This window comes from Neocloeon triangulifer, unplaced genomic scaffold (genome assembly GCF_031216515.1).
Source record: "Neocloeon triangulifer isolate White Clay Creek 2 clone unplaced genomic scaffold, ASM3121651v1 ptg000017l, whole genome shotgun sequence".
Taxonomy (NCBI): domain Eukaryota; kingdom Metazoa; phylum Arthropoda; class Insecta; order Ephemeroptera; family Baetidae; genus Neocloeon; species Neocloeon triangulifer.
The window spans coordinates 5,302,631-5,329,235 of record NW_026775559.1 but is presented as its reverse complement, the minus strand read 5'-3'; the positions used below and the strand labels follow the sequence as shown (position 1 = coordinate 5,329,235).

The 26,605-nt window shown below is 37.5% G+C and overlaps 1 protein-coding gene across 11 annotated transcripts in view; it reads left to right on the top strand.

Moving 5' to 3' along the window:
- The window catches only part of LOC132202927 (ras-specific guanine nucleotide-releasing factor 2-like), a 76,469-nt gene that overhangs the window by 23,353 nt on the left and 26,511 nt on the right, over positions 1-26,605 (top strand). For all 11 annotated transcript variants that reach the window (XM_059630267.1, XM_059630264.1, XM_059630265.1 and 8 more), the window contains exons 2-3: positions 1,502-1,636; positions 22,569-22,675. In XM_059630267.1, coding sequence (XP_059486250.1) covers positions 1,502-1,636; positions 22,569-22,675 — 242 coding nt within the window. The remainder of the gene's footprint in view (positions 1-1,501; positions 1,637-22,568; positions 22,676-26,605) is intronic.

Genomic DNA, 26,605 nt, shown 5'->3' with positions numbered 1-26,605 from the left:
TAGCTGCTATTATGTTTTGATGATATGTAACCGAAATCACAATTTTTGGTAAAACAATACATAATTTGAGCTGACGGAGGGGATTCCAATCGTAGCTCAGACTGAAAATCTTATTGCATTTCAAAGTGAAGTTCACTCAAACTTAATTGTAATATTTTAAAAAGATGTAATGCCATTTTCATCTCAATTTTTTTAATTATTCCTGGCTTTAAATTATAAATGAACATTAAAATTTTCAAACATTTTCCAAGTGAAATGTGGTTGAAATTATTCCCATTGCGTATGAAAATTGGAAAGTAAGGCTTACGTAAATCGGGGGTTGCATTGTGATTTGACGGGTTTCGGTCTCCTCGCGTTTGAAGTGAGCAATTCCCGCTTGACAGACAGACACGGCGTACAGAGAGGAATCACGTGCAACACTTCCTCCATTGTCTGTCTGTGATCGGGCAAGGCAGATGTGTGGCAGGGGCGAGCGCAGGGCCTGACATACACACTGTCAATTTGGGACCGCTATCAAATGCATGCACGCCGTGCCCTGGCTGCGTGCGTGAACAACATTTCAATCTTGGGCGAATGCAGAGGCGTCGTCGACACCGACAGCTATTTTTAGCAGACGTCACTGCGGAAAAAACGAAACAGACAGATGTGGGACACTAGCCGCGCTTTGCTATTCCGCGAACACAGATAAGAGTCTGATGCATTTTGTTTGGTCTGGAAAAACGCGAACGCTCTCTTGCGACAGTTTTCTCTTACAAATATTGTCCAAATTGTTACATTCCATTCAACTATCCAAAACAATTTATTTGACAAAATAAGGAATTGTTGGAAATGCGGCAACACCACCAGCAAGATTTTGATAAAACTTACGAGATCAAAAAGGCCCCATCCGCCGCAGTGAGCCTAGAAAAGAAATCGAAGGGGCCACAAATTTCTGCAGTTTGCAATTTTTGGACTCGTTTTGAAAATCAAAGAAAATAGTTGCGAGTACCGAACGTTGTATTTCTGACACTGCGTGTTAGTGTTACAAAAATTATAGTAATTTTTGTTCTTAATAAATAGATATTCGTGATAAAAATGATTCCATATTAATTCGAAGTTCATTTTTTAAGTGCATCAACATGCATGAGAGGATGAGTCGAAATTGATTTGCGAGAAATAATTCTCTTAACAATGTGTAATATTTTGGTTAAAACTTTATAATAAATAATAAAAAAAAAATCATACTAGAATAAAATAATTTTTTTCAAAATAAAGTTTTCTTTTTTTTAATTTTCAATGTTCAAAAATTAAAAAAATTAAAAAATTTTAGTTGCTGGATTAAGTTTTATTTACATTTAATAAGTATGTGGATAAATTTTAATAATCATTATAAAAATCATTTTTAAAAATATTAAAAACAATACTCGAATACTGAATTTTTTTGTACGTAATGAAATATGAATTATTTATGATTATTTAAAATTTATACTCTAATTCTTTATCAATATTTTTTCTGTTTCAGAATCTGATGTTTTACTACGAGTCCGACACATGCAATAGGCCATCAGGAGTTCTCCTGCTGGAAGGCTGTTACTGTGAGAGACTCATCACGGCAGGGTCGGCAACCAAGAACAAAGACGGAACAGACAACAAGCAGGTAGGACGTAATTTCAAAAGAATTGTGAAATATCACATCACCATGTGTTGCATGGAAATTATGAATAAAAACTGGACGATTTGTTCGCTGGCGAGCAAAAAAAAAAAAAAAAAAAAAATCCCGCTTTTGTCGCCCATCAAAAGTAATTTCCACATCATTTAGCCCGTCGGCTGCGTGTGTTCCACTTTTCATACAAAAACGCGTAAAAGCGCATTTTTCCAATTACGAACGCGAGTGAGACATTAAACAAACGCGTCGACATCTGTTGCCTTTTTCTGAGCACGAAATGAAAACAGCTAGGAGGGGTTGAAAAGCGTAACAAATTTCATTGTGTTAAGCTGATGGCGCGTGTTTTTGCAAGGGCTGCACCACTCGCACATAATGAAACGACATGTTTGTTTTCGCAACGGCAAACTTTTACATATTGGCAGCATAATAGCCCGCAGGTCAATCAATATTGGGTGAAAAACTTTGCGTGTGCGTCACGAGGCGCAATGAAAATATCGACTCTTGCCGTGTGCACAAGTACTTGCCGCGAGAGCGAAAGAGAGAGAGAGAGAGAGAGAGAGAGAGAGAGAGAGAGAGAGAGAGAGAGAGAGAGAGAGAGAGAGAGAGAGAGAGAGAGAGAGAGAGAGGTGCGTCATCTCGGAAAGAAAAGCATTAATATCTCGCCGCAAGTCAGCAAGAAGATAAGACCTTGTCGAGCATCAGCACACTTTTATTATTATCGGAATTGAATCTCTTTTCTCGGTACGATCAATGCTTGGTCATTAATTTCATTGATTCGTGGCGTATTGTCTGCGTGAAAATCGATGCGCTTCCAATTTAAAACCGCATAACGAGTCGTTTTTCAAAGAGGAAATAAGGGTCCGCTGGTGTACGCCTGTAAAAAAGAGACGGAGAGAAAAAGTCGTGCGACGAAGAAGCATTTCATTTCCGTCCTTGCTCGCTCGTGTCCGCCCGCCCGCGCGATCGATAAATCATTATCAAAGGCAATAATTTAGCGGCAAGATTGATGTCGCGACGCAATATTTATTTGCGGTTAGCTTGACGTTTCTGGCGATTTATTTGCGCGTTTTCACCCTCGCGGCAATGAGTGACGCAAAACAATTTCTTTGCCAATGTTTTATTCATCCGCTGACCACCACCAGCAGCAATAAAATTGGACGTGCAAAGAGGAAAATTGAATTTACAGGTTGGTGAGAAATATTGCCAATAGTGACCAACAAAATAATGTACAGTACATAATATGTTGTATGGACACGGAAAAAACAATTGTTATATTACATAAAACAAAAAACCAAAATACTTTTTAAAGAAAAAATATTACAAATTTATTGTATATTATGCAAATAAATGTAAAATATTCTTCCCTTTTTTAACTAAAATCAATACAATATACTGTATATTAAATTTATTTTAATCTAATAAGTATTTATTTTATTGTAGATAAATGAAAGATACCATTGAAATGTTTGGTTACACAAAATTCATCTCTCTAGTATACACCGTATATTGTATAATAACATAATTATAACATAACCTCCACATCTTTGAATACTAATGTCTAAACTAATATTTAAAAAAAAATATAAAAGGCTATGATTAATGACCTTATAATTAGTCAAATTACTTTGGAATTATCAACACAATTTTGAATCTGGTGATTAACATGATTTTATGCAATAATGAACGTTTTTGGCTGTTCAAAAATCAGCAGAAAGTAAGGAACAGTTTTTCTTCTACTCTTATTTTAACTTTTAGCGTTAATAATAATTAACAGAAGGTCTGGCTAGTAATTTCAATCAATGAGTCTTAAATAAAAAATAAAAAAATGAAAGATTGAAAGCGAAATATGGATTTAAACCTCCGCTCTAATTTAATTTTCGCTCGGAAATATTTCAATTGTCTATTTTTTAAAAGGCAAAAATTTAATTCTTTTTTGAAAACTTCTTATTTAACCATTATATGCATTTTAATTTATTTTTCAATTTTAATATTTAATTGATTTTATTTTTAGGAAAATAGCTGCTTTTATTTGGCAAAAGGAGTCAAGAAGAAAAATCAGTTTTAAGTCTATGCCATCATTTTCATTTGTCATACAGTGAAAGCCATATTTTTTCAATTACTCGCCCACAAAATTTCCCACCAGACAAACCGTAATATCTCTTTTTCAGCCAGCAGCAAAGCGAGCAAGTTATTTCCGTGAGATCGTTTTTCGCTGCGGTTGTTGCGCTTTGGGGTGAATATGGGCACGGAGCACGCGAAAGGGAGAGAGACTTGGCCAAACATAAATTACCAGCAGCCCGCCTCCGCCGCTATTATTCTTCTTCGCTCGCTCATTGCCATCTTAATTAATTCTCGTCTCTCTGCATGCCTTGCTTTAGCGCGCTTAGTCCGAGCGGTGCCTTTTTTGAACCAAAACTTTTTAATGGGCTGGAGACAGGAAAGTTTTGCTAAGCACCAGAGGCCAAGAAGTACCGTGCCGACCGGTCCCTTCAGTACGTCAACTTTCGGAAATGCTCTCTTCTCCCATTCAAGTTGGAAATTTAGCATGTCCTGAATTTCATTAGTCGCGAGTGCGAGAAATTGGCCCGGTGAAAAAGCGACCGGATCGTGTTTCCCGAATGGAGAAGCAATTTATTAAATCAGTCTTGATGCTTGCAACGTAGGTTGCCGAGCACCCATCTCTCTTACACGTAAATGGAAACCTGTTGGTGTTCACCTCCTCTCCACCCAGGCTGACACGATCAGAGAGGAAATTTCAGCACTTCATTTCGCCTGCTTGCTCCGCGCCGACGAGAAAGTACGTCACGTTCGGCTTTTCTTTAAAAAGCGTCTCCGGCAGTTCGCAGCTCAGTTTAATTAAATCGGAATTTGGGCGCAACACTTTCAAAGCGAGAGCAGGCGTCGTGACTGTTTTATTAAACTATGAGATGAATGGCGTCAAACCTTGATTATGTAAGCAGTCTCTGTGAAATTTCAAAAGCTGCTAAAGCGTGAATCAAAAATTTCTTCCAAGATGAAAGCCAAGTTTGTTGGAAGCAAAATTTAATTTGTGCTAATTTACATTTAAATATTCTCTATTAGAATTTATGATTAATGATAAAATTTTAATAGAAAATCTGCCAATTTTTTATTGTTAAATTACTTAAAGATTTCTCTTTCCACTGTGTTGATTTGTAAATTTCTTCTTTAGATTTTCTGCACATAATTTATTGATTCTTTGGCCAGATTAAAAAAATTAAACAAGAATTTGTGAAATTTTTTAGGTAAATTCCTCGAGGAACGCACAATTTAGATGAAGAATGAAAAATTTTGTCAAAATTAAAGCTTCATTTTTAATGAGCATCGCTGTTTCCTGAGTCTTTTTGGCAGCGAGTGCCTTTGTTCTTGGTAGCTTCTCCTTCTTGAGGCGGTTGTCGTCTCTCATTCGTTTGCTAGCAGTGGCTCGAAAACGTGAAACCGCTTCAAAGTTTAACACTGCGGCACTCTTTGGCATGTTCTACGCTCCGAACCAACTTTGCCGAGATGCATTTTTCACCAGCAGCTTTGGCGAGGCACAATCCGACGACTCGGCCGCAAACCTTGCTGGCAAACTGCTGAACAAACTTGGCTCGCCCGGCCGACGAACCAACTGGTTGCAGATTAATGAGCGAAAGATTAATCTGCCAGACGAAAGAGAGAGAACGGTGAAAGCTGCTGCCGTCGGCGATCACTCAAGCCGGATTACTCGATGTCCGCGTGAGAAAATTTAATCACCGCTCCAAATGCGCTCCGGTTCAAATGAGAAAACCAACTTTTCTCAACTTTCTTCTTTGATCTGCTTTGGAACAAAGTTGGATGAAATTCGAAAAGCTTCATGCAAAGAACATGATGATTTCAGGAAATTTTATTAATTTTACTTGGTTTTTACTTATATTTGGCAATATATCGTGCACAATAATTTTGAAATAATTTTTAATTAACCAATTTGTAAAAACATTGTAATTTTTGTTCACACAATTTTTTTTTTAGTAAAATAAAATATCTTCTCACTTATATATTCATTCATAATCAATGGAGATAGTGGGAGATAGAATATTAAATTATAAATTCTTCAAAAGAGATATGACCGCATGCAACTTACTAGGGAATTACCATTTTTAATTTTAAAGTCATGAATCATACCTTGAACATGAACATTTCCTATAAATTTCATATTCTTTTCTCTTATCAATAATTATAATTCATTTATGCCAAAATGAAAGAGAAAATAATAATAAAACCCTAACGCTAAAGTTGTAGTTTTTTCGCAATTCCCAGTGCGAAATGCCTAATGATGTTGTGAAAATCTTGGCTGAACTTCTTGCACCTCAGGAAGTCTATACTAAGTAACTTCCGTTGAAGGCTCACTTGGCGCCAATCAATTATTCCACACGGCGCCCGGCCAAGTGGAAAATGCGCGCCGCCCAAAAGTTAGCAACATCAACTTTTGCGGGAGGCCCGAGAATAACATCGAAAAAGCCAAACTTCTTGGCTCGCGGGGCAGATGCAACCAGTAAAAGCATACATCTGGTTTCTCGCCCCGCTAGTTCACATCAAACGTGAATTATTGAAAGGGTCCCCTGCCGAACAAACCAAACTCTGGGTAGGAAACAGCGGGCTGAGAGAAATGTAATCTCTCAAACGCACACCTCAACCATCAGAAAGAAAGAAAGAAAGAAAGAGACGTCGAGCGAGAGGGAACAAATTTCCGATTGACGCAAAAACTTTGCCCGTATCGCCGCGTATAATTTCTCAGAGAGACGTGCGTCTCGAGACAATATAATGCCGAGCTGGGCAGGGTATCAATTTTTCGCTCCCACCTGCGGCTACTGGCAGCTCTTTCCTCGAGATTGCTCTCCTGGGAGATAATCCGGGCGCCCCAGTTTTATTTACACACGGCACGCCAGGCGGTTTATTTTTATTTATTTTCTTTTTTTTTGGCGCACAATATGACTTTTGTTGGTTGCTATTAGCTGTGGAAAGAGATGAACTTTTCCTCTTCTAGGACGGCTGCGGAATATTAACGTTGACCCGAAATTTTTGCAACGTTTGAGACCTGAATGGTGCTTTAATGGATCGGACGCGTCGCCGCGTGTCGTTTGAAAAGCCCGAATCAGGCGCGGCCATTATATCCAAGTGCTCCAGAGTTGAGGGCGTTAACGCCGGCAAAAACCGGTGCACAGCGACTCGCTAATTTTCAAAAGGGACGCCTCCACCGAGGTGCGTGTACCTTCATGCATAGTGTGTCGTTTAGAGTGGTCATTACGGCTTGAACAATTGTATAGTGCAGTCTGCCTCTGACTATTATATTGATCAAATGGGAATTCTCATCTTGATTGAGTACTTTAGGTGGTGGAATAGATATTTAAATTAATTGTCGATCTGTGGTAGCAAACTAAAGCCAAGTGCAATTTATCATCAATTGAACACAGTCTCTTAATTCATTTTCCATTTCCAAATTAAACTCGTCTCAGCTAAATGATAACAAAATTGTTTTTAAATTTTTTATGCGAGCTCATTTCATATTGTCAGGTTGTAAAAAAAATCAAACTCTAGATGGATCCATTTGATTTGAGAATTTTTTGGTCAATTTCATCACCAAAATTCACCATTATTATTATTTGATCACAAGTCATATAATTAGTTTTATACAAAATTATAACTTAATTAATTATATAAAATTTGTTTTATGTGAAGCAAAGTCTACAATTTTATTGCTATTTTATTAAGCAATTTTTATAAAACAATTCAAAAATAATACATTAACCCATACATTTTAGGTAACATACAAAACAACAAAAATTATTTTGCAATTTTTAATTTAAAGCACCTGCAGGAAATAAGTTTGTATAAATAATGAAGGCTGCATGCGGAGTTACTTGAAAGCGACGCAATTACCCCGATAAAACACGCTTGGATACTAATTCCCAACCTTTTTGCACCACTGCAGCTATATGATCTTGGCTGCGAAAATGTGACGATAGCGTGACCGCTGCAGATAGCCATCGTGCAATTGTAACGAGCAATCTGGCCACGCTCCCCCCGTTCGTGTTGCGTGTAAGGAAAATTTGGGCACTCAAATTCGCACAACTCTTTCTCCAACAATGGACAAAAATGACACAAATACATACTCCCCGAGCAAGGGTCTCATTTTTCGCATACAGGAAAATAAAAAATGAGTATATGTCTCGGGCAGAAAAGTAGTGCAACGGAAAAAAACCACATTCGGAGTGGAGTTGTGGATGTGAATACAAAAATAAGCGAGCGACGTTTGCTCGGTCGTGAGCCTCGATGTGTGTGTGAGGCTGACTTTTCTCTCTCTCTTCCACATCGTCTAGCGCACAAAGTCAGTATGTACATGGAGCTGATAAAATGCAGAAGAGGAAACTGCGCGTGAAATGCGGGCAAAAGTTGGTTGGCTGCGCTGAATTTGCAAGTCAGAGTCATTAACCCGCAGGTGTGTGCGGCTGGCAAACGGACGCCGAGTTGATCGATGAAAGCATCTCACGTCGATTTCTTCCTCCGGGAAAAGAGCTCTTAACCAAGAAAAGGGCTCTTGCTCGGCCCAAATCTGTACGGAAGCCAAAAATTTCACTCTTTGTGCGGCGCCAACAATAGCCTGTCAATCAATTTCGGTTAATAACTTCTTTATGCGTTGATTCAAAATGCAAAATCAATAAAGACTATCTCGATTTTTCATGCACGCTGAAAAGTTAAGTCGCTTCGTTTTTATCACAATTACCTTGACTCAAGATTTTCCTTCTTCCTATCCTGTATCGAATGAAGTTAAAAAATTAAAATTAAATACAGATTCACTAAAACATTTGGATAATTTTTGCATTTTCAATAATTTTTTCTATTCCTTCCATAACTTAAAGCGATCCAATTAATCCTATTGATCTTTTTTAGAAATACTTGACAGAATCTCACCTACATTAAAAGAAAAATCATTAAGTGTGAAAATTTCTAAATTCTAACGCAAAATTAATTTTTTGAAGTATTTGATGCTGATGTTTCTTTTTAAAGAAAATTGATAAGTTCCAAAATTATCAATGCGATCAAAAAACAGAAATTTGTAGGTGTTTTTATACCATCCTCTCTTTAAGAGGTAATCAAAAGTTTTTGTAATTGCTGCCGCAAGTCGCAATCCAAGTTTTTGTCCTACTCCTCGATTTTCTCGGGCGGCACTTGAAAGTAGGTGCTTTTTTAATTAACGTTTGGTCGTTTGAAAAGAGAGACCCAAAGATTGGAGAGCGCACGACCTTTCGCCTTCGTTTGAAATGTGAGCCTCCAGTGGATCGAGAGGAAAATGGAGGGAAAGGCTGCCTGAGCTGCCTCCATTGACTTTTCTGACCGGTGTCAAATATAGAGAAAAGAAATAAAGAAAGGGTTTTCGTCTGACTTTTTTTATTTTATTTTTTTTTCTTTACTGGGGTAAGAATTCCTGGTATTAAAGTTTGGCTCAACGAGAGTAATTGCGAAATTTCTTTGCAACTGCGGATAAGAGCGAGCTATATGTTCTTGTGTGGGTGTAACGGTAGTGCTGATGAGCACGTGAAATTGATTTTGCAGCACGTAACGTGTGCGTAAAAGACCGTGCCAATGACATAATCCAATGGCGTGAGCGAGCTTGATCTGATGGAATTACGAGAGCGGAAGACAAACAAGTTTACTTTGTGTCACGTGCTGAAGTGAGACGGAAAAAAGGGAAAAAGCTTTGGATTTACACGCATGCAGACACGCTCTTGCAAGGCTCATACCTTACCAGAGGTTTGTGAAACTTCCTGGAACGATGAAGGTTTTATCTGATTTATCTCGTGTGATAAAATTGAATATTTGCACATGGATGTTGAAGCTTTTATAATATTACACATTACCATTGGTGAACGAAGTGTATTTTGGGGAAAAATGGTCTGAAGAAAGAGTATATCATATGAATAGTTTTAAATGCTATTTCGAAACACGATTCTACAAAGAGCGCCCTCGTCGTGAATTTGCAAACGAATATCAAACGTTTGCCGTCTCGCGCGTAACTCGATTCCCGGGCCTTAATTGCGAGATTGAGAGAGCGCCCAAAATAACTCGCGTTATGCAACCTGCGTAACAGATCTGTTGCGCACGGCTGTCTACCCTTGAAACGAGTGGGGGGCCGTCGAATCTCGCTCGAGAGTCGTCGCGCCATTTGATATACATTGTGTTATTATAATAATAACTGCACTCGTCGTTGAACAATGGAGAGAATTTCGGCGAGAGTTTGTTGCCGAAATAATGAGTCGTAATTTAATCCCTCTCTTTGCAGCGGCAAACAAAAGTCGTTATCAAATCCTTTACACGACTGCATTTGTTCAAATAGAGAGAAAGAGGAAGCCGGGCGAGGGAAGCACTGGCGTTCGCACACAATGCTCTTTTGAATGTGTGTATGTGCGAAGAAAGGACGCGTTTGTAACCCATTGAAAACACGCGCGAGACTTCTTCAAGAGCTTCTCTGCTGTTCTATGAGAGTGTTTTGTTTTGTTTCAGTCTGTGTCGTAGGAGAGCGAAAACGCGTTTCCGGGAATTGAAAAGCCTTGTATTTACTTCGCTTTCTCCCTCCGATTTCGTCTTTCTTTCTCCCAAGTGCCGCAATCATTTTAATTGAAACGCCTTGCTTCAATGCTGTAAGAGTCTGTTTCAAAAAGAAGCTTTCAAGGATTAGTTTCCACCGCATATAAACTCAATCTTACAGTTGTGCCAAAAACTTCCCATTTTTTAGGAGATTATCTAAACAAGAAAATTCCACAATCTTCCCTCATGCAACTTCAAGTGCACATTAATTTAATATTTGCAGTTATTTTCAAATTAGTAAAGGATTTGACAATCTCAAAAATCAGTTTGACATATTTTGTTAACTTTCTATCGTAAAATTAATTTTGTCTCATCAAGTAGTTGAAAAATACTGATGCCAATTAAAATTCCAACTTTTTAAATTTTTTTTTTATAAACTATCTTGTGATATTTACCTCCCGTCATAATATGAAGAATCAATATTTAGCTGGCTCAGTTTGAAAGACAAAAGGTATGTAATAAAGAGAGTTCTGCTGAACGTTTGACGTCAGATGAAAGAAATTCCCGGAAATTCCAGTCACAGAAACATGGTATATCAAATTTTTTCGTTCAAAGAGTAGCATTGCTAAGACTAGACTGCGATTGCGTATGATTATAATGTGAGCTATATTTACCTCTGGTCTCGGAATTCCTCCAAAGCAATCATAACTTAATATCATAAATTCCAGAGCTTTTAAGCATTGTCTACGATCAAGCGCACAGATTGTCAATGCAAAAAGTGGCAGAGTCTCTCGATGTGTTGAAAGAATTTGAGCTGGAATTTAATCAAGAATATTCAGCAGTATTTGCTAGGGACTTATCCCTTGATGATTGCCAGTCTTGCAGTTCAGAGAGAGAAAATTCAGGTTATGTTAGATGATTCTTATCAAAGATGAAAAAGCGGTACACCAATATTTGCACGCGGAGTGTTTTAATTAAAACATCTTTTAAAATGCACAATATGTAAAAATTAAAGTGATTCATCTGTTCAAAAATTAAAATTGGACTTTGTATTTCATTTCTGGCTACATTTGTTTTGTAAATATTTTAATTTTTTAATTAATTTATTCAATCAATTATAATATTATGATGTTAATCAGTTTAAAAGATATAATTAATTTATTTCCATTTATGTCAACATTTATTTATTTAATGAAATAGCAAAACATTGTATGCAAAATTAAAAATAAATAAATAATGAAAAAAATTTATTTATAAAACTTTATAATCCGATAATTATATTTGTTACCTAATCCAGAGAATGCAATTTCTATACACACTTCGTCAACTGTAAAACGAACTCGTCCCAAGGGAAACATATCCGTGGGCAGCTCTTGAAGCTCTGAAATTTGGCACGCTGAGCGAAATCACTCGAGCAACACGCTCACTCTGCTTATCTTGTTGGGCAAATTTAGCCTAACCCTTTTGATGAGCCGACCGCAGACTGCCTATGTTCTCGTGTAGTTTTTGTGTCGGGGTTCAGAGCAGACGCCTCGCGTTATCGGAATGTAATTTCAGCCTCGGTTAGAAATCTCGCAAATCCGATACTCATCATCAAATTTGCTCAGAAGTCCAATATTCAAACGGGAAGTATCCTGTATCCGACTATCCATTCCCTCTTAAATTATTATTTATTTTTATGAAATAATATATATTAAAAAATTAATGTATATTTCTTTTTCAAAAAGAAATCAAATTTTTCTGATACTTTTAGAACTATATGAAACCCAATTTTAAAAATTCCTCTACCAGGAGGCAAACTGCAGCTGCGCTCCATTAAGAACAGCGTGATCTCACAACCGTGCTGCGGGATGATCTGCAAATAGAATTACCAAAGCGGAAATCGAGTTAAAGTGTCGAAACTGGGCCAGAAAACCGCATAATCCGAACAGAAGCGTCTGCCACCTCTGGTCAGTGGTTCTCTTATGTTTAGGAGAGCGAAATTGAGTTAGACCAAGACAAGGCAACAAATTTGGCGAAGGCGGTGGTCAGTGAAATTGACAATTTCCACACACGCGCGCGCGCACGGCTATTTATCCCGGGCGGCAAGGGTGCGTTTGGACAGACCGCACCCTCGTCACTCCGCAGGCAGCAGCTGCAATTACCTGCGCGCACTCATTTCACAAACACCTACCTCGCCTTCCTGTTCCCTCCATATCAATCTTGCGGCTTTCAACAAAGTTGTTGTTTATCCGCGGCTAAAAGCAACACAAAGCAACCACTCTGAATGCTGCATGAGCATCGCAGCACCACAAGTGCGTCCAGGTGTTACACGCCAAAGGCGAGAAATAACATTGCCAACAAACATGTATTATACAATTTATCAGTTTTAATATGGCAAAATCACATAGTAATCTAACAATAAGTATATTTTATGTGGAAAAGTCAAATAATAAAATTCATCCTTGAAAAGTAAAAGGTTTTACCTGAAATCAGTATGGGTTATGAAATCTCAATAGGGTTTCCATAGTTGTCAATCAAGGCCCCATGTAATTTTATTTTCTACTCAATCTTGTCAGTTGACTTATAAATTAACGTATTAAACAAAGGGCTGGAATTATTTTGAAAGGGTGAAATTATGATAAAAAATTATATGAACAAAATAATGAGGCATTGATGAAGAAAATTAAAGGGAAGAGCATAATATTGATTTTCGATTTAAATGAAATTTTTTTCCAAATTAAAATATACCTGGTTCAAAGTTGCGCAAAATAATTGGTTTCAAATTACGGGGCTAAAAAAACTCCATCTGAAAGCTTGTGAGGAAATCCTGATTACATCTGGAAACTTCGTCTGCGCCTTTGAAGAGTTTCCCATTCCTGATCGAAATCGACACAAATGTAGCAATCACAAGATATCTAACTCCGCAACACCGTATTTTCCTGGTGAAAAAAATACTATTTTTAGGCCGACACCCAAGAGCAGGTGTAGAATTTCGTACGTCGCTCAATCAAAATAATAATTCGGAGCCCTTTGAAATCCCCGATGCTCGCAGAGCGCGTTGCGTTGGCAACACGACACAAAGTCGCACACGCACGCAATAGCTAAAAATAAACGCCTGGCAAAAAACGGGCAGCAGCGAAACAGGTGGATATTACAATAGTGGAAAAAGAAGCATCTCGGAAAATCCCATGTCTCTCTCCAAACGTGACGCAAACAGAAAAAGAGGGTTGAGGTTCCGGAAAAAGCAGAGCCGATTTCTCGCGGCATGTGAGCAATGAGGTAATGCGCCAAAGACGAGATGAATTTATTCGCTCGAAAACGAAAGAGACAAATCCCGAACGTGGCGCGAGTTTCTTCTTTATTCCTTTGCTCGATGGCAAGTCAAGCAAACTTGAGAGACTCCACTTCGCAGTCGGTTATTTTTCAAGTGAAATAAACACAAAAACAGCCCGCTGCTAAATTAACCCGCAGCTGCAAAAGGAGGATGAAAAAGACGGCGGAAAAAGGTAATCGGCGTGCCTGTAAGTGAATCGAACTGAAAACTTGATGGATTAAATGCGCGCTCCCTCTTACTTTTTCCTTTTTTCCTCGTTCGTGGAGCAAAATGGATCCAGCACTCCATTTTTCACGACTGCTCCCGGCCGAGAAAAATGAGAGTTGCTTTTTAATTCCTATTTATCTCGTGATTAGGCTGTCAGCTTAAAAGATGGAGCGCGACATTCGCGACGAGTTGGATGAAAGCCTTTTTTGGCGAAATGAGAAAAGAGAAGAGGGAAATTTACGTTTTCATTTTGTCTCAAATATTAATGAATATGCTTTTTTATTGTTTAAAATTTTTTAGTAGAAAACTGCAACAAAGCAGTTTTTCTTATAAAAATAATATCAGAATGTTTTCCCATCAATTTTAGTCAATCCATCAATTTTTAATTTAGTCTTTTTATTGAAATAGGCGTAATTGTAATCACGAGGAAGAAATGTTTGAAAAATTTCATGAATTAACCTGTGTTTGAAAAATTTAATGATCTTGGTCAGTTACAAAAATTATATATGTTGTATAGAAATTCCTAGAAAACGAATATTTAATTTCAGTTTCAAACGACTGACTTTCCTCGTGTTGTATTCATAATTCGCCTTTCAAAGCACTTCGTGGATTTATTTATCATTGTAGTCAGAATTCCCTCCTCCTTTTGATTAGCTCAAGACTTCTGCGAAATTGGTCCTTCGCCATTATCAGAAGTACAAGAGAAAATGCACGCCTTTGACAAATTGTTTTTGCACAATGGTTGATATCTTCGCTCCCATTTTTCTTAGTCAATAAATTTCAAAGGAATACTCCCCGGCCCTCATCTGAAGCTTCATGAGTCACTTCTTTGTGCTTTCCGAGAAACCCTCATTTGGTCTTTGACGACTCGCCGTTAACAAAAATTCAGAAATTTAGAAGACTCTAGCCTGTAGCAGAAAATTTAACGATTTTGTGCGTTGAACTAAAAACTGTTGCACTCAAAACTCATCTTCCTGAAAATTCCACATGGACAAACTCAATCTGAGAGGATGAAATTAACCACGCTGTAAATTAATATTTGCACTTGATTTACAGATTTATAAATGAGATTTTCCTTGAGAATCCTCACTTATTAAAGGAAAAAATAGTTTTCTTCTGCAACGATAAGTTCATAACTCGTTGAAGATATCTTGTAATTTATGAGAGTGCACCGCTTTTTGCATACACTTTAGCAGAGTGCAATCTTGCTTAACGCCTTGAAACGCCTTGAAATTATAATAAAAATTTATGCAGAGCAGATGTTGCTAACGTTTTCCTGCATCAAATTGAAATGAAATGTTGCTAGTTTTTCATGTTATTAAGTTTGGAAAATGAACATTCTTAGCTTTTGAGATTCTTGCAGAACTTTTCTTGAAAATTTCCTTTTAATTTTACAGAAGTTATTTACCGTGAAAAGTATTGACTTTTTGAATACATGATTATGGCAATTCCTTAAATTCCAACCAAAAATGTTGGAATATATTATTTAATTTTCCTTTTCTTTAATGTTTTAAAATCACTCGTGTTGACCTCGTTCCTCCAATTTATTAGCTCAGCTTGGACAGGAAATTCTTTTGTCGTCCAATATTGAAAGTTTGGAGCGCGTGATTGCCCTCGGACAAAACTTCTCGTTCCTTGCAATAAAGTATGCGAATCACGCCCGTGCGATTTCGGCGCTGAGAAGTTGTCACCTCTCGACGAGCTTCCATAAATACTCTTCTTTATGGGCACTTAGTTCATCCGACGAGTTTATCCCCACCATGTACATATTTTAGAGAGTTACACGTGCTGCAGAGAGGGTAGCACGCCCTGAGGCGGTATTGATTTTGACATTTTCATAACGAGATTTTCCTCCAAAATACATTCGGCCGGTAATAAATCATGTCAGCCGCTAGGCCCTCTCGCTCTCTCTTGCTTGGGTCGGTCGAATTTAACTAGATTTAGGCAAAGCCGCTGGTGCGACCCCAAGACCGACTGACTTTGCAACTTGGATATCCATGTACCGAATCCAAAGCACGCCATCGGGTTTTGTCAGCTGCTTTCGTTCCTCAAATTAGCAGCTGCAGCTCTTTGCTTTTGATCTTGGAGCGGCCCCTCGACCATCCGGTATCATATTTCCGCAGAGTTGTCTTTGAGACAGAATTTTCACTTTGGCGAGGCTGGTGCTCAGTAATGAACTGAGCTGAAGATGAACATCTTCCATGGAAAAGACAAGCTGGGAAATATTTGCAGAGCCTAAACATTTAAAATTAAATATAGTTTTTGAATTTTCCTTGAATATTACTTTCAATCTCTTATTTGACTAGAGTACAAAAATTTTATTAAAATTACAATATTTTAAATTTTATACTTGTACATAAAATTCATATAGATTATTTTTCTTTTCTTTAAATGTTACATATCAGTTTTTCATTGAATTTTTCATAAAAAATATTTAAGTGTAATTAGCTTACTGGTGGATAGATTAAGAAGATCTATTAGATGATACTGCTTGATTCATATTTAAACAAAGGAAAAAGGTTGATTATTTTATATTTACCAAATGGTCTTGAAAAAAATGTTTAAATCTTGTTAATTTAACCATTAAATAATATTCTCATCTCTTGAGTTGCCTCAATTTCTACCGGGAAGTAGCATATTGCTAGGGAATTGTACGGAGTGTAATCTGACTGGTTCAGTTGTATACTTACTTCAGATAAATTATTGTGGAGCTCAAAGAGGCTTCCTGGCTTACAGTTAATTAAATGTAGGGTATATTCTCTTGTGATGTGATACAATGACCATTTTCAATACAATTCGCGGAAAAGCATTTAAAATCTCAGAATCTTGAAGTAAAGAATTATTTATAATTATTTAAAAAATTGTAAAGGTTCAAGAATGGGTCAAAATGTCAACGTACAATTGGAAACTAAAATTAAAATGAACCCAAGTTTTTAATGTCAACAAGTAAAATAACCCTTATTTTCTTGCACAGTCTAATTAATCATGTTTAATTGTTGTAATATTAGTTTGAAAGCCTAACAAAATTGAAAATTCTGCTCTAGTATGACATATAACTCGCATACATACACAATTGGCTTTTTCAAAAAAGGTTATTTAACCTTTACGTTATGTTAACAAACTCATTAAGGAACATTATAATCATCAAAAAATTTACAATTCAATTATAAATATAGCAAAAAATCACCTACAATGAAGGTTATCAATAGAAAATTGGCCAATAAAAGCGGATAATTGAGTCTCTCATCTGGGCGATCTGGCCGAAGTTAAAAGGGTGCTCGCATCATCCTATGGCATACAACAAAAAAGACGGTCCATTATTATTGCCGCTCCATTGAATAGATTTTCACTCCCACCCAGATGATTGTTCCTTATTGTGCTGTGCGGAAAACTCGTCTTCCTTTTTTCCCTTTTATTTCATCCCACTGTGTGTGTCATATTAAGTTTCGGCTCCATTGTGCACGGCATAAAAGCTCAATATCCCGGCCTCTTCTCACTCGCACTCACTACATCCACTTCGCCCCGCATGTGCGTTTCCTCATACGTATCTTTCCGCCCGCTCTCCAGATCTATATTTGGCAAGACTATACCTACATAGACCCATACATACGTTCTGCTGATATGGTTTGTGCAGTCAGGGTCCAATTTACAAGCGACTACCATCCACAGTTTTCGCCCTCCACCGCAGCTACAATTCTGCGGTTTGGGCGTTCAATAATTTATGTTATTTATGCCTTCCTCCTGGTCAGTAGGAATAATTCATTTGATTGAATTTGACCAGAGCAATTTTTGTCTTCTAAATCACGATGAATATGGAAATATAAATATTTGTCTTCAATGATGTTAAAAGCAAGAAGATTAGATCCACAAAAATTAATATGTCAACAATAATAAATATAATAAATAATTAAATAATAAAAAATACAACGCATTAAGAATAATAAGATGCTTAAAATTACAAGCTCATATTTCTAATTATCAAATATTGCCTGCGCCGAGTTGCAATTTTTTCTTGCATTAATTTAGGATGACGTCTTTTGCTGAAGGTCTTCAGTCCCACGCTCATCCTTAATCACATTTTGCGCACGGTAAAGGTCAAGTTTCTCTTTTGCATCTCGCGCAAGAATGCAAAATAGCGTGTCCCGCTCTCAAACCATGAGAGCAACACGGTGCAAGTCGGTGCTTATCGCTGCTCGTCCATTTGGGCTCGACACCTGCCTCGCTACTCTCGCCTGCATGAATAATAAAAAGTCGGGCCTTCCTCTCTTTGCCTGCCTCCGAGATAAACCCATTTGCACGGCAAGGCAATAAAAAAGCACCGGCCTCTAGCTTTTTAATGGCAGGATGCGGGGTTATTTATTGCCCCTAAGATGCGCCACTGTTGCTTGTCGGGGCAAAAAATCATCCGCCAGAAATTTTCACTTTGTTCTTTTCCTGCATGCTGCTGGTCTCAGAAAAGTTAGGAAGCTTTGCTGTGAATTTTTTAGTACCTTTTTTTAAGGATAAAGTAACTTACTTGGGGTTGCAAGGGGCCTTGGGGGAAAAAGCAAATAAAATAAAATGACCTCTGTATATGAATGTGCTTGGAGGGTTGAAGTTAGTTAAATTAAGCAGCTCTTGTTTTGTTCGGTTTAACAACCGCAATTCTTGGCCCGAAAACAAAGCTCTGCGGCAATTAATTAGAACGGCTGGATGGAATTTTAAGGCTATTCCCACACCTTGTCGCAAATTCGGGTGCCGTGCCGGGGGTGCTCTTAATCTTAATTAAATTTCATCTGGGCGCCGAAAGAGCTGCTCGCCAGAATGACAAATTGCTGCTAGCTCTCGCATTCCCTAGCCGCCTGTTTATCTCTCTCTCTCTCTTACTCTCACAACTCGGGAAATTTTCTTCGCCCAAGTCTTCCCTCTCAATTAGGCGCCGTCACTTTTGGTTACTCGTCGGCCCCGTCGGTCGACAGCTGCCGAGCTCCCCGTGAGTTTCCGCGAAATCGAGAGGGAAAGAAAATTACTAGTGCCAAAGTGGGTCATGAATCCGCTGGAAAATGGTCGATTTACCGACGCAGAGTGTGTTTCGTATTTGGGACACGAACTTGCGTCGACGAAATGCTCCATGGGAGGGAAAAAAAAGTTTGTGGAAGTGAAAAAAAAAAATAGAGATTTCGCACCATTTACGTTCCTTTCTCTTGCAACAAGCTTCAGAAATCTCTGGGAAAGGTCCACTTTGCACAGTACTTGCTCAAGTTTGTGCAACAATAAAAAAATCATTTGAATTATATAGAAGCATGAATATTATATTATCAACAAAGATAAAGGTAACTTGTGAAGTTTTTTTTTTAAAAGTTGTTCGATCGGTTGGCGAATTTTACACACAAATTTTGTATTTGAAATAATTTTGAAATTTGATTTAAAATGATTAAAGAGAAAATAAATAGCATACATTATTTATTTAATATTAAAGTAATGAATTTTTTTAATTTTATTATTTTTTTATTTTCATAATTTTTATCAATTTTAGTTTAACCAGCTTGATTATTACATACTTTCAAACATTAAATATATTTTAGTTTCAAAATAACCCTTATTGGGTTTTATGGGCAACTTTGCCTGAGAGATTTTTATGAAATTTTTAGAGTTATTATAAAATCCGATTCCAACAGCCACTTTTCATCTTATTCTTATTGTTAGAGAAAGCAATTTTCATATCAGATATTATTTCCCCGTCCTCGCTGTCGCTCCGAGAATCATTTTTGTGCTTTCTTGTTGAATATAAATTTGATATTTCCTCTTTGGCGTTGGTGGCGCCACACACATGAAGAATTTTTCTCACCCGCTGACTTGCTGATATTCTCGGCTACATAATGAACAAAATCTAAATAATGGATAGACGCGCGTGTCTCTCGAAATTTTCCTTTCGCGCCAACCCGGAAAAGCAATAAAAAGAAGTGCGGAGCCACAATTTTCTTTCCTCAGCAGGAATAATATTTCCCTTGACGTCAATTTTGAGCAAGGTATATTTTCTCAAAGAAAAAGGGGCGGCGGCAATTCTTATAATGGGAATCAGCATCACGCGCGGGCACCTTTCACCTTTGATAATTTATTCATGCGCGAAAATCGCCTGATGACTTTGGCATAGGGGGTGATTGATTGACGCGCGACCGCTGAATGGATGACAAAATCCTCATTATTTGAGTCGCGCGCTCTTTCATTTTTCATCATCATATTTTGTACTAATACCACGGCCGTGTGTTGTAATCCGCACGATAAATAAGCGTCCAAAATGTGTGCACGTGGGCTTTCGCGACAGAGGCATCGATCGATTCATCGCAGCTTGAAAAATTGCTGTTGACGCGAAATGAAATTATTTTAATGCCGAGAGCAAAAACTCGCACTCCCATCAAATAAGCATTAGCGCCAGGGGTTGTTTTGTTATCATTTCAACCGTTTGTATTTTTGTCACACCCTCTGACTGAGCTTTAAAGGAAATGTTACAAAACAGTTTGATTGATTATGATTAATTTATCACGGTGACTGATGAAGTGGAAGAATTTGTTGAATAATTTTGGCTTGATCCTATACACAACTTCCATTATAAGAATTGTCTGTCTTCATTAATCAATGTTTAGTCTTAAATAATTACATCAATCTCAGTGGAGTTTGTTGAACCAAATGAAATTTCAAGTTGACCTTTTTTACACTTTATTTGATTTAGCAGGCTGGGTTAAAAATTGCATGTATTGTGAGGAAAAATATATCCAAAGCCTGTCGTGTTTGATTTTTTTTTCTTGCTCCAAATTTACTTAAAAAATATATAAAAATAAAACCAGAGAAAAATAATTTTGACCAACAAAGAAATTCTACTAATTAAGCATTTCATAAAAAACTAATTTTCTCTTTTATAAAGGTCAGTATTTGATTGTAACTGTGTCTGGGAGAGAATAATTAAATCCAACTGAAATGGCGCAGGAGAACTTGGGGAGGAAGAAATAAATCTCGTGGAATTATTATTATTATTATTCTGGAGTGGCCTTTAGGGAGGCAGAAATAAACCCACCTCTGGCCGTCTGCGGTGGCCGACGGATTTGCAATTCTGATCCTGCCCCCCGTGCGATGCCCTTTGGCCTCTCGAGCAACCCACCGCTTTTCCACGGCAGCTAAAAAGCTCAAGTTGCAAAGCAAATGAACGGGCGGCAGCTTTGCGCTCGAGCCGGGGGCAACAAGTTGTGCAGGTGGTCTCAAAACCCGCGCGGGAATAATTTTGCGGTCGAGTTAAGAATCGAGTGCATATATTTTGAATGCTTTGCATATGTCGGCACATGCAGGGTGTTTATTTGCTCACTGAATTGATGGCGAGCTGCGGTGTTGGGAAATTGCCAGTTAATTTGTTTGCTGCAAAGCGGCTTACGGCATTTATACAGACGCCGCTCAATTGATGAATGACGAAATGGGTTAATTGCAATGTGCTGCTGGCGTTTTAGCGATTTCGGTGCGCATAACGTCCAAGCTTTATTTTTCCTGTGGATTATTTATTGAAATGGTTGTTACCAAAACTTGCAGTCATGAAAACAGAGCACTCAATTAAATGCGTATGCGATTGAATGCAAACTGGCGCTTTTTCATAATGAACAAAAACGCGAAACGATAATCGCTTCTCGCCCAATGATTTTTGAGAAACAATTTTTGACTGTAGTGCATTTCCAGTGAATTCAATTTGCATGGAAAACGTGATTATAAATGTATTTTTAACTATTTTTTCTTCACAAAGTAAAAAAAAAGTATGAAATATTTTAAAAGCTCAATATATTTCCTTAAAACAAGGATCAGCGTAAAATAAGAGCGAAAACAAATCTCATTGTCAGCTTGCGTTGCGTAAAATTAATTCTTAAGGCTGCTCTTTCATTTAATTTTAAAGCTTTTTTCTAGATATTATAGCGCTTCAAGCAATGCTTTTACCGTTTTCTCAATTTTTAATAAATTCATGGATTTTATTTATTTCTAGTCATTCTGGCTATTGCAAAGTAGCTCCTTTGCTATTCGCTCAAATCATCCGCATAACTTTAAATTGCATTACGTAAAATTGATGAAAAAACGTTGGCATTTGTTTGCATAATTCATGCCCACCTGGAATTTGTGTTTGTTTGTCCATATGCGAGGCAAATGCACAGGCGGCACGTGAAATTCGATTAGACGAGCCACGTGCCTTGGGTCCCAAAACGGCCGATGAGCGTGTTGGTACGAGCCCCCATGAGGCGCACTTGCCCTTATTATTATTTGGCCCGATCCGACAAGCACACCCCCGACGCGGCCAAATAAAGCGGAATTCTCCTCCGCAGAACAGTTTGCTCGCGTTCAAATCAACTGGCACTCTGCTGCATTATGTGGCCGAATTCCGAAAGTGCGCCAGTAATGAAAATTAGGGGCCTTTTCGATGAGGCGTGGGTTGGAAGTGAAATGAGGAGTGCAATTTGGGGGCTAAAGTGGAATCTTATAGGTTATATTTTTTGTGTGTTTTTGTTAGCGGATATAATGCTAAAAGAGAAAAGAACATTGTATTGAATGTCGCTGGAATTTCAATTAATCAATAATTAGGAAAAAAATTATAAACCTGCACGTTTCCACATTCAATTCAAGAAAGTTAATTTTTATTTAATTTATACTATAACGTAGAATGCTGACCATTTAAAATAAAATGCAAGGTAATGAAAATAGTTATTTTAATATAAAATTACAAAATTCTTAGGAAAAAAAATACGATTTGGTTGTTTTTTCCTGATTGCTGAATAGATTATAATTCGCCAACATAGTTCTTGCACTTAATAAAATAATATATTTCTGTTACAGTACTGTTTTGCGATTTCATACCGGCGGGAGAACCAGCGTCAGTACGAGTTGCGGGCCAACAGCGAAACCGACTGCAAGATGTGGATCGAGGCCATCCGGGAAGCAAGGTGAGTTTTCCCCCTGGTCTTGTCTTAATACTTTCGTCTCCCCCGGCATGTCTTCTTGGCAATGAAAAAAATTAATGACTTTCCAGCCCCTACTGCGTACAAACTCTAAGCTACCGCTCTCATCGTGATATTGAATTTCGCCATTCTCTCCACTAATGGACCAATAATTATTTCATCGGTTCTGGGTAATCATTAGCTCTGGCAACTGTTGAAATAATTATTATCCACGATCGATTTGGCGGCAGTAAAAGCGAAATGTTTCGGGAAAAACCAACAACATCTGCCAATACACGATGTTAATTTGCCGTTCGAACCTTTTGATGCGTCCTGTTATCGATGTGTAATTTTTCGCAAAAAGCGATTTGCGTGGTGTTTTTTTATCGATGATGGATACGCTGATGGATATTTTGACGTTTGGGAGCGTAATCAGCTTTGTTAAAAAATATCCACTGCTGGTTGGTTTTTTTAATTAGTTTCTGCCGCCATTACATTGCAAAAGCACGCCTGCAAATTTCAAAAGCTCAAATGAATTCATCAAATTATGTTTTTAAACTCACAATCAGGATTTGAATACTTTAATTAATTGATTTTTTTCTCTGGCCTTTTTTTTTACAAACGTGCTCTTTTTAAAACTAGAAAATTAAAACAAAAAGGCTTATTTAATTTAGTGAACAAAACATAAGCGAAAATCCCTCTCGTTTTTTTGTCAGACTAACTAAATAACAGTTACCAGAAAACTTTTGGACCAACTGATCGGAGAAGGTGTAAAGCAAGTTGTGGGCAAAATCTGTGTAGGTCTCGTCGCTGGGGTGCATAACTTTCGTGCCGCCCGCTTAAGCCTCTGCTTGGCCTCCGGCGATGTATGTAGAGATTTAGTCGACGGTCTAAACCAAGAGTCTAAACTATTGGCTTCTAAATCGATTTGCCTTCGGCAGGCTTTGCTGATACTAAAAGCTTGTGTCTCTGCAAACCCGTTGAGACTAACATTAGATACCTTCCGCGTTAAGATGTTTAGGTATCACATCGTTATAAATTGGAAGATTATTAAAAATTATTTTGAGACGTAATCATAAATTTAGTTATTATCCTAGTGGAAATCCATAGGACTTTACAGGTGGCTAATCATTTTATATGCATTATAGAGCAGAAAATTTAAATTTAAAATTCTGTGATTCAAAATTCAATATTTTGCAACAATGCTTAGAAATTATAAAAAAGAAAATTATATAAATTTAACCTTATCTGAGGACTGGAAATCTGAATATCTACTGTCAGTAACATTAATGATATCTTTCGTACAAAGACAAGTCTATTTGCAATTAAGAGACCTTCCCAAATATTTTTTCTACTCTCTCCCTTTTGCAATCAGACAGAGAGTAATTTGCATCCGCATTTCTCCCTCTCGTCATTAGTTGGGGAACAAAAGTGAGTGTTCAATTAAGCGGAGAACACAAGGAAATTCAAGAGAGCGCCGGTCGATCGTCGTCTTCTTTACCTCCAGCCACTTTTCCCTTCTTTCAAAACTCTCGTGCATGTAAGGCAGAATTCACCGAGCGGAACTTTGCACTCATTTATCTGTCCGGGCGGCAACATCAAAATTTCAGCAGACGGCGCTGAATTCCAGGCGAATTGCCTCGGGCGCACAACGCGCGAAATCGGCCCTGCCGATGAAATTTTCAGCAGACCAAGGACCAATTCATCCTCCTTCGTTCAAATGCTGCAGAGGCATTCTGTCTTTATCGCAGAGCACGCGGTCGGGCATGCATATTTCACGGGCCGGCCTTTCTCCGGCAGGAAGACGAAACTCAAAGGGGTCCGCAAAAAATTCTGCGCCGAATTATTCAGGAAATTGCTCTCTGTGCTCTTTCTCTCTATCTCTGAGCCAGCACAAGGTAAACACTTTTTGCGCGCTTTCAAGGCAGACACGATATTATACTGATTAAAAGGCTTAACGAGAACAACTACTCTTTACTACTTTGTCTCCTCTGGGAATGCTTCAATCGACTTAATTTGTCACAGTCTGTTGCGTGGAAAACGAGCTTAGCATTGCAGAGGCGGACTATTAATTAGATTGATTGTGTACAGAAGTTTTCAGAGTTTATTTTATACCGACAGTAAATTAAATGAGCTGACAATACAAACAAGAGAGACTCGGTTAATTGCAAAACAAAAACAAATAACTTGACAGGGGAAGTTGTATTATTAAAAATATGTACTTCATTACAAAGTCTCTTCATAAATAGCTATATGCATGGATATTCACATAAATATTGCCAGGAGAGAACTTTATGTATTTTTTTTTAATTTAAAAAGAAAATAACTTAACAGAAATTTCATATACACATTTGAAAAAAAATTAGAAAATTTCATGTTTAAAAAAATGAGTTTAATAAATTATATTTATTTTATTTTTTAATAATTTTCAACTTATGATTTATTTAAGTGTAAAAACTTAAAAAGTTAATTTTATTATTTAAATTTTTTGGTGTAGAACTTGAAACTTTATTCTTACGATTGGCATTCCAAACAAAATGAGTTCAAAACTTGATGGGATTAGTTATGTACAATAATATTAAAACTTTAAAAACAATGGTCTGATCATAAATTTCGGCCCTTTGAACTCTTAATATAGAAATGCATCTAGTGTGAAATGATCCCTTGGAAAGTGATCCAGTTCTATTATTTTTTTTAATTACAATCGTTGTATGATTTTCTTCAGTTTGTACCCATTTACATGGATCCTTATCACTTATCCAAAATCTTTACGGAATTTTCAATTCGAGTTATTGAAAACCCTAGTTTTCAAAATTCACTGCCTTTATAAATTTAACAAGCACTAGAAAAAATTTGAAAAATCAACAGGTTTTCAGTAAAAGACCGTCACAAGCAGTTGCTTTTATTTCGACAAAATGCACCACCAAGCCCCGCAAAGCACACAGTTGATAAAAAAACTACATTTACGCTCGCGTCACAAACACGGTGCTAACGACGCCTAATTTGCAGGCCGGCAAAAAGTGCTTTTCAATTTGAGCGGCGACTCGCACACGGCCACTACTTTTGATCTGGACGCCTTTGGTTCCGCCCATACGTCCCGAATAAATGATTCAGGCCTTTAATTTCAAGGGCTCTGGCGCGCCAGCACAAAGGAAGCACAACATACGTATGTACATATTACATACCGCCGGCATGCACCTATGTATGTTTTCAATGCAGAGAGCGAGAGAAGCTTGTGTGCGTACGAGAGAGTGTATTGACGTCACGCCGGCCCGAGAGGCGCCGTTGAAATTTTAATAACTCGGGAAAAACGGCGGCGGCTCAAATTTTGATAATGAATTTTACAAAAGATTTCTCTCTCACACAGAGACACGCGCAGAGCAGCTTGTAATATTCGCACTTAATTCACTGCTAATAAACGTCACGAGGGTCGACTTGATTTACCCTCGTCCAAAATCCACGTTGAAAATTATTAGCCCGGCAACGGGCGTCCGATGAAGGCTGCTCCGGCTGAAAACGCCACGTTGGCGGAGTTCATTAAAATGTGTGTTTGCTTTCGGCCGTGCGATTCATTCCATAATTAATTAGAGACCATATTTTGCAAACTACACACATCTATATATCCATTTGTGGCTAATTAATTTTGCAACTTATAAATTTCAAATGATTTGAAAACAAATTTTATCATAGTTTGGATTCAAATAGAAAAATTCACCAGTGGATCCAAGTTTGGATTTATAAAAATTATAAAATAAATAAACTTTTTCAAACAGGCATTTTTAAAAGAAAATCAGCTCTCAGTTCAGCCAAGATAGAAAGAAAAATTTAGCAAATTGAAAGTTAGAAAGAGTTTCAGCCTTGTCGATTTGAAGACAGGCAATATTAATTAATCAACCGTGTTCGACTAAATTTTTTGCAAACAAGCGTCAAAAATTC